Source organism: Apiospora kogelbergensis (genome assembly GCF_038363985.1).
Source record: "Apiospora kogelbergensis strain CBS 113332 chromosome Unknown utg000007l_segment0_segment0, whole genome shotgun sequence".
Taxonomy (NCBI): Eukaryota; Fungi; Ascomycota; class Sordariomycetes; order Amphisphaeriales; family Apiosporaceae; genus Apiospora; species Apiospora kogelbergensis.
In genome coordinates, this window is record NW_027117424.1 from 846149 (window position 1) to 860427 (window position 14279).

Here is a 14279-nt window from a genome sequence, read left to right on the forward strand (position 1 = left end):
TGAACGGGATGCAATCTTACACAACCAACTGGGTCCAGGCCCCTACCGCGTCTCTGAAGCATTGCTTGGGCTTGATGGAACACGTCGGCATTTCAGCCGTGTCTTCTGAGAGCGGGATTGCCATTTTGACAGCTGCTAGCAATCGTGTTGCCACAAAGGATGAAGATCGTGTCTACGGCATCCAACAAGTCTTCGGCTTCCGGCTCGGGGTGACGGCAAACCCAAATGCCAGCTTTACCAGGGCTGAGCTGGATCGGCAGTTCGAGCACGCGTTGCTTGCCACGTACCCGCTCCTCAGTCAGCTCCACGTCTTCACCGAAGCGGCCCCGTTCGGGAGTAGATGGCGCCCCAACGCAACGTCAGTGGCCCGGAAGTCGTCGCGTTTTCAAAGCCTCCTGCCTATAAGCCCATTAAGTGGAACGCCTCATCAGGACCTCGATCCTATGTGTACACTTTCTACATCCTGCTTGGATGGGGAGATCTGGGGCCACTTCACAGGGCGCGTATGTGAGTTCGGAAGCCTGGCTATGAGGTTATCACGTATCGAGCAGGATTCCCGCTGGAAGCACAGCCGGGTGGTTGGAGCGGACTTCGACCGGCTGTCGATGCTTGAAGTACATCTCGATGTGTCAGACCTGTCAACGGGGAACCCTGAATATCGGGGGCCGGGCATCACCCGGTTCCACCCGGCACCCGTCAACGAGCTCTTACACAGTGGCTCCTAGAAGCCTTTCCGGCTAAGGATTTGTGCATACTACTCCTTGGGCCGAAGTTGTCATTATCCAGGGCCTTTGGGTTGTTGTTGCTACGCCAAAATCACGACGAGACACCCGGAGCTTTGGAGTATTGGCATCGGTTAGGGTATTGCGAGTGGTGGCGTATCGTGTTCCTCAACAAGGCATCCGAGAATTATGAAGACTCTTCGTTAGTAGACAAACAGCACTTCCCAAGTTGGACCAGCTCGGAAGATTTGAAATTCTTTGACGGAGTTTCCATGGACTGGGTAGAAACATCAGGGTATTTTGGTTGATTGGTGCAGGCTGACGCCTCTCAATGAGCAAGATCTAACATGATTATAACTCTCTTAATAGTGTTTCGTTTCTGTGAGTTTGACAACTTGAGTTTGAACAGAAAAAGAAATAAAGAAAAGATAAGTAACTGTCGTAAACCCCACGCATACCTATTAAAAGGGGCTGTATAAAGCTAGCTGAAATAATTTGGGCGAGGATCAGCCAGGATGAATGTGTCATAGGATCTGAGCAGGAAATTGGTGGCGATTAAGAGTAACGCCTTTTTACTTGCTAACTATGGGACGGGAGAAATACGTTATTAGCCCTTCCCTATCGAAACAACTGCTCCGCGGGCATGAAACCTGAGCTATTTTCGGTACTGATCCCTATATCATCGAGACGTGAGACCCTAAAATTTGAACGAGAATGTGTATACGGATTCTTTTCTTTTTATTCTTCGGTTCAATGTTAAGGTATAAGCCCAACAGAAATGAAACTTTAAGAATCTATTTTTTAAATCAACTCACGTAGCTACGTGGCCAATGTGCCCAATAGCCGGAAAACTCTTTTTGTAACAAATCTTTCAATCGAACGAACTCCAATCGGCTGAAATAACATAATCAACTGCATGAAGCCAGAAAACCCCCTACTGGGATATTGACAAGCGAAATGCCCTGGTCTCTAGCTTCCTCTATATCTTGAGATAGTACGACGAAATCCTCATCGTAACAACGAACCGGTTCGGCATCTTCGACGAGGCTTTCCACTCCCAGATGCAGCTCTGCCTGCACATAACAACCCAAATAAAGCCCAGAGAACCTAGAACTAGGAGAACCCTTTTAGATAGATTGAAGTTGCTCCAGGAAAGGCAGAGGGGAGCGGATTGGGCGCGTTCGAGGCCTGGGTTGATGAGTTTCCGCCGATCAGTCGGTGAATGGGCACCAGATTCGGAATACGATCACCGCGGCGAGACCGGCTCGCCCGGTTCCAGAATAGCTCCGAGCTTCTTGCCACCTGAGACGCGTTGGTCAAGGTGGCCGGCAAGTTTGACCCTCTACGGCCCGAAGGTGCACAGAACGATCGTGGACGAATAGATTACAAGGGAGAAACAGTACCCGCTAGTCGAGGAAATATAGTAATCACTTGACTTGTCTGGATGCCTGTCGATGTGACAGCGAAGAACAGGGCTGGACTTCTAGACGGATTCGGGCCAGGGTGAGGAACGGACAGGTAATGTAGTTGGTCGGGGGTTGAGGTTAGAGCCCACATGGCGTTGTTCTTTTGGAACTATAACCGAAGAAGCTGAAAGAGTCTCATGAAGGGAGGAAGCTAGCTATTACACCAATACAGGGCATGTCCCTTTTCGGCGCATTGTCGGCGCTGGACAGTACACCCCAACCTTCTATGCCAGCGCTACCCACGGAACCCACGCTGCCGATACACACAGGTTGATGCTATTCTAGTAGTGCCACTAATAAGGCTTGGATGATGGGCGCCGCTAGGGCTATCCACCGATGCGTTGGTCTACTATTTTAGTAGCATGGATAAAGTATGACAAAGACTAGCAATTCCAAGCTCTAGTCCCTTGGCACGTATCTAGCTCGTGGGCGACGAGTAGGCTAGGCACAGTATTCGTACTCAGTCGTGCAACGGCGCTGGTGACAGCGTCACTGGTAGTGGCTGGCTAGCAGCGTTTCACTATGTAATTGTCGGGCAGGTTGCGAGGCTAGAAGCACCGAATGTTCGTTATCTAAATTGAGCGCCAAGCCAAGACGACGAAACAAAAAGTCGCAATGTTCGGTGTAGGGCTTTGGGTGTGAAACGGGCAATCCAATTTTATTAGTGTGTCTTCTCGAATTGTCTCGCAATCTTCGCGATGCAGCCCGTTTATTCGCCGGTTGCTTATGCGCGTGTCCTAGTGACGGCTAGGTCGTTCAGCTTGGCAGTTCAAGGCCCAACAGCGCTATCGATGGGACTAATTGCCGGGAAGCATTGAAGGAGGAATACGCCGTACAAAAGAAAGAAGACGAGATAGGAAGGAGGAAAGGCAGGTATGGAGTGCGGTCGGCTTACCAAAGCAGCGGTTTACCCAATCCAGTGTATTGGGAATCTGAGGGGAAAGGGGGAGCAGTAGGGGCAGTAGGGGAGCAGCACTACTTGGCGCTATGCGGGGAAAAGCCGTGGGTTTTCTTTTTTTATAGGGGCGAGATCTGGAGATAAAGGATTGGGTTGGGAAGACGATGGGCAATAAGCGGGGCAGACGCTTCACCTGCGCGCCTGTACTTTCCCTTTTTCCCGATGAACCAAGGCAGCAAGCCAAGTCTGCCAACAAACAAACAACCAATACCGCGAACGCACAGTGTGTACAGAGAGACCATGCGGGCGTTACGAGACGTCGGGGCTTGGGGGTCTGGAATCAAAACAATGCCCGCTGCGGCTGCTTCTCCGCCTTGGGAGCCGCCAATGGTAGCGTATCAATTGAGATTACTGTACGCCCACACACTTGGTGCCGGGTGATCTGCACCGAGACATGGAACCTCTCCCGCCTCTCTTCTTGCACCTTGTGCCACCATGCCTGCCGCATTCTGGGGGTTCACAATGCGAGCCCTGCCTCGTCGACTCGTCCTCGTGTCTCCTCCCGGGCCTGGTCTGGAACGCGGCTAGATGGTCTACTAGGGCTGAGCTGTCGCACCCGCTGCCTCCTGCAATACTCTAAGCAATGCGACGGCATGTGCCAGGTGGCGGCGAGCAACGGCCGAGAGACATAGACCCCTGCACTGTGTGTGTGACACCCCGCAGGGTCCATATGGATCGGGCGAGGGGGGTTGAGTCCGTGGTGCCTCGGGTCGCATATGAAAAGCAACCCTTCCCGGCAGATCGAGGCTGAGACATTCGCCATTCGCTACGATCAAATACCCTCGAACCTCCATTCCCTAATCCCGACCTCTTGCTGCTACAATACAAGAACGTATTATAGTTGCTGCCCCCATCGATCATCATGGGCATTCACACCAAGAGCGCCGATGACATCCAGGAGGTCGATGTCATCATTGCCGGAGGTAAGCCGACTGACCACTTCTCGCACCTCCCTCCCGGGTGCCTGGGCTGACGATTTCTCTCCGGAACCACAGGCGGTACCGCCGGCTGCGTCGTCGCCGCTCGGCTGGCCGAGGCGGACCCGACGCTGTCGATCCTCGTCATCGAAGGCGGCCGCAACAACCACAACGACCCCCTCGTCGTGAACCCGGCGCCCTTCCTGGCGCTGCTGCAGCCCGCCACCAAGGCCGCCCTCTTCTACAAGGGCAACAAGGCACCCCAGCTGGCCGACCGCGAGCCCATCGTGCCCTCGGGCGGCATCCTCGGCGGCGGCTCCTCCATCAACTTCATGATGTACACGCGGGCGCAGCGGCCCGACTTCGACGCCTGGAAGATGCCCGGCTGGTCGACGGACGAGGTGCTGCCTTACATGAAGAAGGTAAGTGAGGGGGTTTACTGAGAGGAGGAAGGGTACCTTCGGACCATTTCACGTCTGACACTATGGGTCGCACAGTTAGAAACATACCACGGCAAGGGCGACGAGGCCGTCCACGGCTACGACGGCCCCGTGCACATCACAGACGGAGGCTACCGGGGCGAATCCGAAGCCGACTTCCGGACGGCGGCGAAGAGCCTGGGCATGCGCGACTTCCAGGACCTGCAGGACCTGGACTCGTGCGACGGCTACGCGCCGTGGCTGCGGACCGTCTCCAAGGAGGGCAAGCGCCAGGACGCAGCCCACGTGTACCTGCACCCGAAGCTGCAGGACGGCGCCAAGTACCCCAACCTGCACGTCGTGGTCGAGGCGCAGGTGGTGCGGGTGCTGTTCGACGAGGACAAGAAGGCCGTGGGCGTCGAGTACCGCGCCAACCCGGAGTTCCAGGCGACCATCGCGCTGAGCGAGGCGCCGGTGCGGTCGGTGCGGGCGCGCCGGATGGTGGTGGTGTCGTGCGGCGCGCTGGGCACGCCGTCGGTGCTGGAGCGGTCGGGCGTCGGCGCGCCCGAGGTCCTCGAGCGCGCGGGCGTGCCCCTTGTCGCCGACGTGCCGGGCGTTGGCCACGACTACCAGGACCACCACCTCGTCCTCTACCCCTACCAGACCGGGCTGCGGCCCGACGAGACCATCGACGCCATGCTCGCGGGCCGCGGCCGGGACCTCGACACCATGCTGAAGAACAAGGACGAGATGCTGAGCTGGAACACCATCGACTTCGGCTCCAAGATCCGGCCGTCCGAGGACGAGGTCACGGCGCTGGGGCCCGAGTTCCGCGAGGCTTGGGACCGAGACTTCAAGAACGCGCCGAGCAGGCCGCTCATGTTGATGGCCACCGTCATGTGGTAAGTTACCTTCGTGCATCCTCCGACCTTTTGGCCTTCGGTATTCTAACAACGTTTCCCCCATGACAGCTTCCTGGGCGACCCGAGCACCGTCCCTGAGGGCCAGTACGTGACGACGGGCACCTACACGGCGTACCCCTACTCGCGCGGGCACATCCACATCACGGGCCCGCAGGTGTCGGACCCGCTCGACTTCGACGTGGGCTTCTTCAGCGACGCGCACGACGTGGACCTGAAGAAGCAGATGTGGGCGTACAAGAAGCAGCGCGAGTTCATGCGGCGCACCAAGCTGTACCGCGGCGAGCTGGCGGCGGGCCACCCCAGGTTCCCCGCGGGGTCCAAGGCGGCGTGCGTCGAGACCAAGCAGGCGCCCGAGGCCAACGACGTCGTCACCGACATCGAGTACACGGCCGACGACGACGCCGCCATCGAGCAGCACCTGCGCGAGAACGTCAACACCACCTGGCACTCGCTCGGCACCTGCAAGATGGCGCCGCGCGAGCGCATGGGCGTCGTCGACGCCGACTTGAGCGTCTACGGTGTCCGGAACCTCAAGCTCGCCGATCTCAGCGTCGCCCCCGAGAACGTCGGCGCCAACACGAATAACACGGCGTTCACGATCGGCGAGAAGGCGGCCGCCATCTTCATCAAGGAGCTCGGGCTCGCGTGATGCCGGGGCGGGGGCGTAGGCGGGGAGGACAGATAGGAGAATCAATTTAGAAGCGTACAATCAAAGCATGCATGCCGCGACAGAACTTTTATGCAAACGTGAAGTATAGACGATGCCGACCGCTAAGCAATCTTGCCATCATCACCCTCTCTACCAACGTACCTGATCAATCTGGCCGGGAAAGTCGTGCGACAAAGGGTTCCCCATGTCACTCATAAGCGAGGCAAGCCGATCGCAGACTTGAAAAGACCTCGCGACAAGGGTTCACGTTGGCAAGGCGCGTCTGGCGCGTCGCACGTCGTACGGGTAGGGCAGGAAGACGTCAACCGATCCAAGGGACGGCCTGGCTGGTTTGGACTGCGATGCATGTCGGTTGGGCCTCGCTCCCCATCGGGATGGAACGGGGACAGGCGCCGGATGCGACGCTGGGTGGGTTTGCGCCAAGAAACGAGGACCTGCATATACCTACATGGGAGAAAAAAGTTCATGGCAAACACGTATGATGATGGATGAGATGACGGAGAAGCAACGTGTCGGTCGGCGACATTTATTTCATTATCTACTCCAACAACAGTCGTTACCATCGAAGTCCAGAAAAGGTTTCGGCTATCTGTTGGATGCGTGCCAAACGTCAGACAAGCCCGAGATAAGAACAAGGTCTCGGCCGGGCGCCGTAGCTTGCAGTCTTCAGTGCACATGGCGGCGTTAGAGTTGAACCCAGGCACCAGCAGTATTTCTTTTTTCTTCTTTTCAAACTCGACGTTGATTTTGCTTGCTTGGGTCTTGGCGGGAACCAACTGCCAGTAGCCAGCAGCCAGCCCGCCTACTAAACACTAGCAGTAGCACTGCAGCTAAAAATCCACCAACAATGGTGATCAGGGACGAACCTCTTTTCCGCCGGCCTGTCTGTCCAATAGGCGGATTTTACCACCTGAGACACGAACAAAGGATTCTTGGGTCTCAAGAGTTGGCAAGAGAAACCAACCACTTGGATTTGTTCGAGACAGGGGGATCTCGGTCAGAAAAACGTGGCTTGCTGAAGTGACTGAATGAAGTGTGGACGGGCGTTGCGGCACCTCAGCCTGCTAGCCTGCTTCTCTGCCAGCCCCCGCCATTTCCTCGTTTTTCTGGGCTGACAACACTACAACGCACACACACACACACACACCACACCTCTTCCGAACGGTGAGCGATTGCTGACCATCAGCTACTGCACCCAGCTGCCAGCAATTCATGCCCGATGACCCGCTGGACAAGTCCCGGCCTCACTCACCTCTTCTTTTTCTCTACGGAGTACATGTAGATACAATCGCATATAAGTTGGGGTGGTATATCTGCTGTTTGGACACGCTCTTCTTTCCTGTTCCTTGAAACTCGTCAATCGTGTCGTGAGATCCATTTCGATTGTCGTCTTATTACATCTTGTTGTTGTTGGTCGTCCGAAGTAACCTCCGTGTCCAAGGTTGATCCCCCTCGGAACGTTGTGCGCCAGGCGGTTTTAGGCAGTTCCGAGCGCTGATCAGCGACGTCATTTGGCCCAACACCATCACACCCGTTGCCCTGCTGCTTGTCGCAAAGCTTGGAGGGAGCAGAGCTGCTATTTTCTTCGCCAATTGGTGTGTAGGTAGAGAGACCAGCCACCGCTTTACGGGAGAAAGCTACTCGTCGATTTTCGTCGATTGCGCCGTCGACGCACCCAAGATCAGATCAATCTAGGGTCATATTACTCTCTCTCGTTTATATTAAAAACAGGGAAACACCCTTGCTGCACCATCTGCGACGCTACACACCAGTTGCCCGTTGCTGTTCTTCTTCTTGGATTTCTCTTAAAGTCTGGCCAGGACGCACAAAGGGTCCCGTCCCTGTCTGAAGTCCTTCTACTTCACCTACCAACCACCCCGTCTCACCTCCCATTTCCTGCGAGCGACGAGTTTGGTCCGTTTACTTGCTCACATACCAATCGCTGGGTAAAGCGCATATCGATTGACAACGCCGTCAATCGCCTACGTACCACCATCAAATCATTGTACGACGTTTACAACAAACCGTTGCCCAACATGATGTTCGCAGTGTTCTTCACCTTTTGGCGGATCATGGAGATCCTCACCTTGGTAGGTTGCCCCTCTTGTCTTACGCTGTGACGATATGCGCTACGGCGCGCAGCCTTCTCAAGAGCGGCATGCTAACCAATTGATTCAATTCAGATCCCGACCATGGGCATGCTGGCCTACTTTGTTCACGGATACGTCGAGGCCAATGCGCTCACACCCGATTACATCCTGATCCTGTTCATCGTGTCGGTGCTGGCGCTGGCCTGGGCCATCTTCACGCTGTTCAGCTACCACCGGTCGTCGACCAACGCGCTGTTCGTGTCCGTCATCGACCTGGGCTTCGTGGGGGCCTTCATCGCGGCCGTCTACTACCTGGCGTGGATCGCCAAGGCCGACTGCACGCACATCACGCGCGGCAGCTCGTACGACATCAGCTTCGGCATCTTCGGCAGCGCCGACGTCAACGGCATCCACACCACCACGGACAAGACGTGCGCCATGCTCAAGGCCTGCTGGGCCTTCGGCATCATGAACTGCATCTTCTTCTTCTTCACCGCCGTCCTCGCCTGGTTCCACCGCGACAGCGCCCACCACTCCTCCCACAAGGGCCGCAAGACGTACGTCCGCGAGACGCACTACCACCGCCACGGCCACCGTCACAGCCGGAGCCCCCACAGCCGCCGCACCAGCTCCCACTCGCACCGCCGCGTCTACGTCTAGACCAAGACACGACACGCACACTTTTAATGTTTATTCCGAAAACAAAAACAAGACATGTTGTATATTTGGCGTTGGGTGATGGGACTAGGGCTTCTGGTCTCCTTTTAGGGGCGGCTTTGAAAGGGAAACTGGATATGGAACGGAACCACTTTTTGAAGAACATAAGATCACTACGCTTGCATGCATGTAGATGATGAGACGAGATTACGATTGATGGATATATAGCCTTTTACCATTCGAAGGAGATATGTTCTCTAGATGTACACCGAATGGGCTTAATCCGAGCCTGACGACTAACGCTGCAATTAGCATGGAATTGAAATTGACTTACTCGCACCATTATTTCACCTCTCACAACGTGACTCATTTGTCCATTGTACAAGGGCATGGGACTACATGGCTCTCCGTTGCGAACTACCAAGGGCACTTTTACATTCTACGGCATCACTATCATGGTGCTGAGATTGAGAACAGAAGGTAACTGGGAATTGGTTTTTTAATATTTTTTTTAATTAAGCTAATTAGCAATTAGGCGTTATCTCTACAACTCACCCAGGTTATGTAGGATGCAAAACAAGCGCGCGCAATTGAAACGAGAAACAAAACAAAACAAAACAAGAAACAAGAAACAAGAACAAAACAAAGGAAGCCTGCGCGGGCAGGTGACCTGCTCATCCGGGGAACAACTCCCGTTCCCCAGACGCCTACCTATTGCCCGCGGCTACCAGACGGAAAAGGGGGAAACGCTTACCTCCTCGGGCATCTCGCTCGTACTAGAGAGGCCTACGAAGAGAGGCCCGAGAGACAGACGGCCTTCAGTCTGCGCGAGAGCATGCTCTTCGCCTTGCGGACGCGGACGTCGAAGCGCTCGCGGCGGGTGGGGAAGGCAGGGACCGGGACCGGGGCGGGATCAGGGGCGGAGATGGCGGAGAGAAGGGAGGCGGCGCTCTCCTTCTTCTGCATCACCACGACGACGGCCGGGGTAGGAGCGGGGGCGGGGGCAGAGGTGGTGGAGAGAAGAGAGCTGCGGCTCTCCTTCTTCTTGACGACCACGACGGCCGGGGCCGCGACTTGCAGGGTCACCTCCACGGCGTGCGCCGCCTCGACGACAACCACGGGGGAGAAAGGGCTCTGGAGCGGGGTGTCGGGCACCTCGGGAGTATCAGCCCCCTCTTCCTCGGTAGGGCGGTCGTCGGCGGCGGGTGTCGACGGGGCGGCGGGGACGGCCAGGGAGTCAAGCCAGCTGGACAACTCGTCTAGCTGGTCGTCCTCCGGCTCATCCTCCTCCTCCTCGATCTCGGGCTGCTCGTCGTCCAGCTCGCCCTCAAAGTTTTGGATGTCAAGTCCGGGCTCGTACGGCTCTTGGCTTATAGCCGCGAGCATGGCTGCCGCGGAGCCCGCAGGGGGAATGACTCACCGTAATCCGGAGGCGGGGAGCAAGCATTGCGCCACCTCCTCTGAGCCCATTTTGACATAGGCTCGTAGAGGGGAATTTCCTCCTCCTCCTCCTCCTCCTCGACATCCTCCGTCATCTCGGGCTCCTCCTCCTCGTCCCACTCGTCCTCCTCCTCCAGCACGAACTCGTCCTCGGAGTCGGCATAAGAGCTGCTGTCGCCGTCACTCGACGACGCCAGGTCCGGCGTGGGCGGGTAGAAGTCGCCCATCTCCTCCATGGCGTCTAGCTCGGCATCTGTGTAGACGCGCATGGAGCCCGGGGCCTGGACGTTTGTGGTGCCAGGGATTGGGGTGCCGAAGTTGACGTCCTGCATATACCGCACGAAGGCGTCGACGTCGTCCCACCAGTTGGGCTGGAAGAAGATCTCGTCGGCCTCGTCCTCGGTGATGACGTACGCGTACGCGGCGAAGGCGTACTCGATCATCAGCTCGCGCCGGTACTGGTCCGGCGACTTCAGCTGCGGCGGCGGGCGGCTCTCATCACCACGCATCGTTGTACGGGTGGTGGTGGTGGATCCGCCAAGGGGCTGTGGGGGTGATGGAACGGCGGCGGCCATGATTGGTCGCGTGTCTCGTGGCTTACCGTTCTGCGTGTTCTCCAGTGTGGTTATGGGGTCTTTCTCGAAGGCGGTGGATACTTGCTGAGTTGTCTGCAAATGTCCAAAGAGAGGGGGCGTCGGGGTTTTTAATAATGGAATGAGAAAGAATGAATGGAGTCTTGTCCTGGGAACTGGGCCTTATTTAAAGGTCGAGTCCGTGGCCTCGAGTCTGGCCATTGTTTCGACCCAACAGCCGCTCAGTTACGCATTTGTTTGCGTACTGGGCTTTCTGCATCACAACTGAATTGTTTCTCAAAGACGGGCTGGGCCGTCGTCACATTGGCATTGTTATTTCGCCCATTTCCTTTCAAGTTCAACGCTTGTTTTGATTGGGCGAGATGGACTTTTCTCCTCTCCGTCTGCCCATGTGGCGTGGTGGTGATGATGCCTTTGTCGTCGACGATGAAACTGGGATCTCTTTGATGAGGGACCAGGACGCCTTCATGCCTTTATACGATGTCTTGACCTCCCGAACAAGCCCGCACGGCAAGGGCAAGGGCCACGAGACACTGCCTTTGTTTGTGCCGACCCTACTAAAGCAGCGCCATGCTATCAAACGCTCCAAGATTCCGACGCTGGGGGAACCAGGATTCCGTTAGCCCGGCGCAACAACTCTCATCAGGTGAGCCTCTACTCAGTGAAACCCACAGAATCAGCTAAATACACACAGCAGTCACGAACAGTTATCTTCAAGCAGCAGTTGTTAGGAACCATGATCCCCAGCCGTCGCTCCTCGACCGCCACCCCCTCCGCCGCCAAGCGCCTCGCCCGGAGCAACAGCGCCAAAAGCCTCAAGAGCAAGTGCAGCAAGTTCCCGCAACTGCGCACGCCGCCAGCGCCGCGGACGCCGACGCCGACCAAGAAGACCACCCCCGGCAGCAGCAGCGCCGGCAGCTACTACTCGCCCGCGCGGCCGCGGCCGTCGCGCACGCTCTCGCCGGAGCTGGAGGACGAGCTGCGGGTGCTCGTGTTCGACGTGGGCGACGGGCGGTTCAACGGCGAGCCGACGCTCGTGGTGGGCAACCCGGACACCAACTGCCACGCCGTCTTCTGGGCCAAGCCGGACCGGACCGAGTTCGTCTTCCACCACGGCCGCCTGCGCGAGCGGGCCGACCCCACCTCGACGCTCGAGACGACCAACCGCGACAAGCGCTGCGGCTGCGCGGTGCGCGGGGAGCCCGAGACGTCGACGCTCGACATGCCGCCGCGGCTCGACGAGTACCGCCTCGAGCTCATCATGGGCATCGGCAGGGGCGGCATCAAGATGGAGCCCAAGTTGGCGGCCATGGTGGTCATGAAGCTGTTTTTGGGGATGGAGGTGCCCGAGGTGTTGCGCATGTAGCCGACTTCTGCTTCCTCTACAGAAAGGAGAGAGGCAGTAGGCAAAAGTAGATAGTTTCAATAGATTTATGTCCACTCTTAAACACATGAGACGGTCCCTATTTATATACTTTAGTCTTTCCTATAAAAGATTTTTGCCAAATTTATTTTCATCCTGTATACTGCCAAACATTATTCTCTGGCCTATGAGAGCTTCCAGACAATGAGCTAGTTGACGACACAGACACTAACGCCTCGGGTGATAACCCAGGAAGTATCGTGATCTATTGGGAGGACTGAGAGAAATATGAGTAAGACCATCCCTTGCTGGTCAATCAGTTTATACGCAACAAAAGTCGAGACTATGAGGAGCAGAGTTTGGTGAGTTATATGCCTCTTCCTCTTCAGGGATTGTTGCGGGACGAGATCTGCCCCTATCTTCACTACCGTTACCGCATATTCCGAGTAATTGGATGCTAGCAATTGCAATCTACTCAACAGCATCACAAACATGCGCATCACTTCTAGAAGTATTAGCCTATTTATATTATTTCCTAATTACAATATAAAACCCCTATTAGTCTATCACGTGAGTGCTTGTAACCGGCTCTTTTATCCGAATCGGTAGCTTTGAGGGGCTGTGTCACAATTATCGTATATCCATAGTAGCCGAGCATGCGCTTACTAATTATCGCTTCAGGCACGCGTTTTAGCTGACTTGAATATTTGTTTGTTTGTTTATGTTGCATACAACCGTCGATTCACTGTCTTTCATTCTCTTCAAATCAGTCTACAGCTATAAAGGAAATCGCACAACCCAACGACTACTAAGAAGACACAGAAAGATCTACGAGGGTGAAGCAAGATGTCAAAACCGGCGCTACTGCCCACAGAGGTGGTGAGCATGATCCTCACCGCCCTCGGCGATATCGATCTGAAGACCTTGATCGTCGCCCGCGCCGTCTCTTCCCAGTTCCACGACCTGATTGAGACTATCGCCTTCTGCACCCGGCATCTACAGCCCACCGAGAGCGGCGAGCTGGAGTTCGACCCTTTCCTGCGCGCCGAATTCGCGTCGATCGTGAACAAACTAGACCCCAAACTTCGGATCGATGGCGAGGGCCCCGTCGAGTCCGAACTGCACAGGCTCTCCGCCATGCTCCGGGACCTCCCGTGGGCGCAAACGGAGGCTTCGAGGGAGCCATATCTACGACCCGGGGCGAGCTGGCGGCGGCTCTGCGTGACCGTGGGCGGCCCACCCATCACCGACTTGGTTTGTGTGAAGCTAAAGTCCGAAGATGTTCCCTCTCTTGGCACATGGACCATCCCGAATTATTGCGAGGTGCTCATGAGCTCCCCCTGGCTCACCATGGGGCTGCTCTACGACGTACTGTTGATGTATCACTTTGGAGACCATATTTTCCAGGAGCGACGAAACCTGTTCTTCGGGCAGCGCGTGGCTGATTGGAATCTGGCCGAGTATTTGTGCCGGACGACGAGATGGAGTACTATAACTCACAAGGACCTCGCTTCTTGCTATGCCAAAGATGCCGCCTCGAGGCAGTCGGCCGTTTTGCAGATCAACATGTCGAAGTATAGCGGCAACTATGAGGGATTTATAGCCATGGGCAAGCTATGGTATCCCTTCCCCCACGGCGAAGATTTGGTTGGCCTGCGGTGCTGCAAGTGTCAGGGGCCCCTACCTGAGTCCGTGCCTCAGCCCGAGCCTCTGTCCGAGGATGATGATCTTTAGAAGTGAGCCAAGGAAAAGTTCCGAGGACCTCACTTGCATTTTCTTTGCGCTTCAGGGAAGCAAGCATGACCAACCAAGCTAGATCGAGTTCTCTTTGACTTTGAACGACTATAAAGATGCCCGCTCTGGTCGCACGGCGTATCCTAGCGGCAGACAAGCACTATATGATTTGTTGTTGACGACGGTCAATTTTAACCTTTCTTCGAATACACTTGATCCAGCAGATAGCAGACATTTTAAAATAAATTGATTTGATCGAGAATACCTGCTGTATCTTCTAGGAAATCAGCGTAAACTTAACGCGGTTCAATGGCTCAAATTCAGGGG

The 14279-nt window shown here is 55.8% G+C and overlaps 6 protein-coding genes across 6 annotated transcripts; 5 read left to right on the forward strand and 1 right to left on the reverse strand.

Moving 5' to 3' along the window:
* Positions 1-8: 8 nt before the first annotated feature.
* Positions 9-725, forward strand: PG998_010620 (uncharacterized protein; the record flags this gene model as incomplete). The annotated part of the gene is made up of 1 exon (XM_066877436.1): positions 9-725. One exon carries the CDS (start codon positions 9-11, stop codon positions 723-725), a length of 717 nt encoding a protein of 238 aa, XP_066726490.1.
* Positions 726-4008: 3283 nt separating this feature from the next.
* PG998_010621 (GMC oxidoreductase) lies at positions 4009-6054 on the forward strand (the record flags this gene model as incomplete). The annotated part of the gene is made up of 4 exons (XM_066877437.1): positions 4009-4069; positions 4142-4485; positions 4561-5384; positions 5454-6054. The coding sequence occupies 4 exons, from the start codon at positions 4009-4011 to the stop codon at positions 6052-6054; spliced, it is 1830 nt and encodes a 609-aa protein (XP_066726491.1).
* A 2057-nt stretch (positions 6055-8111) lies between these two features.
* On the forward strand, positions 8112-8825 carry PG998_010622 (uncharacterized protein; the record flags this gene model as incomplete). The annotated part of the gene is made up of 2 exons (XM_066877438.1): positions 8112-8165; positions 8259-8825. 2 exons carry the CDS (start codon positions 8112-8114, stop codon positions 8823-8825), a joined length of 621 nt encoding a protein of 206 aa, XP_066726492.1.
* A 783-nt stretch (positions 8826-9608) lies between these two features.
* On the reverse strand, positions 9609-10837 carry PG998_010623 (uncharacterized protein; the record flags this gene model as incomplete). The annotated part of the gene is made up of 2 exons (XM_066877439.1): positions 9609-10186; positions 10243-10837. The coding sequence occupies 2 exons, from the start codon at positions 10835-10837 to the stop codon at positions 9609-9611; spliced, it is 1173 nt and encodes a 390-aa protein (XP_066726493.1).
* Positions 10838-11591: 754 nt separating this feature from the next.
* PG998_010624 (uncharacterized protein) lies at positions 11592-12221 on the forward strand (the record flags this gene model as incomplete). Its single annotated transcript, XM_066877440.1, has 1 exon — positions 11592-12221. The coding sequence occupies one exon, from the start codon at positions 11592-11594 to the stop codon at positions 12219-12221; it is 630 nt and encodes a 209-aa protein (XP_066726494.1).
* Positions 12222-13064: 843 nt separating this feature from the next.
* Positions 13065-13952, forward strand: PG998_010625 (uncharacterized protein; the record flags this gene model as incomplete). Its single annotated transcript, XM_066877441.1, has 1 exon — positions 13065-13952. The coding sequence occupies one exon, from the start codon at positions 13065-13067 to the stop codon at positions 13950-13952; it is 888 nt and encodes a 295-aa protein (XP_066726495.1).
* Between the last annotated feature and the right edge of the window lie 327 nt (positions 13953-14279).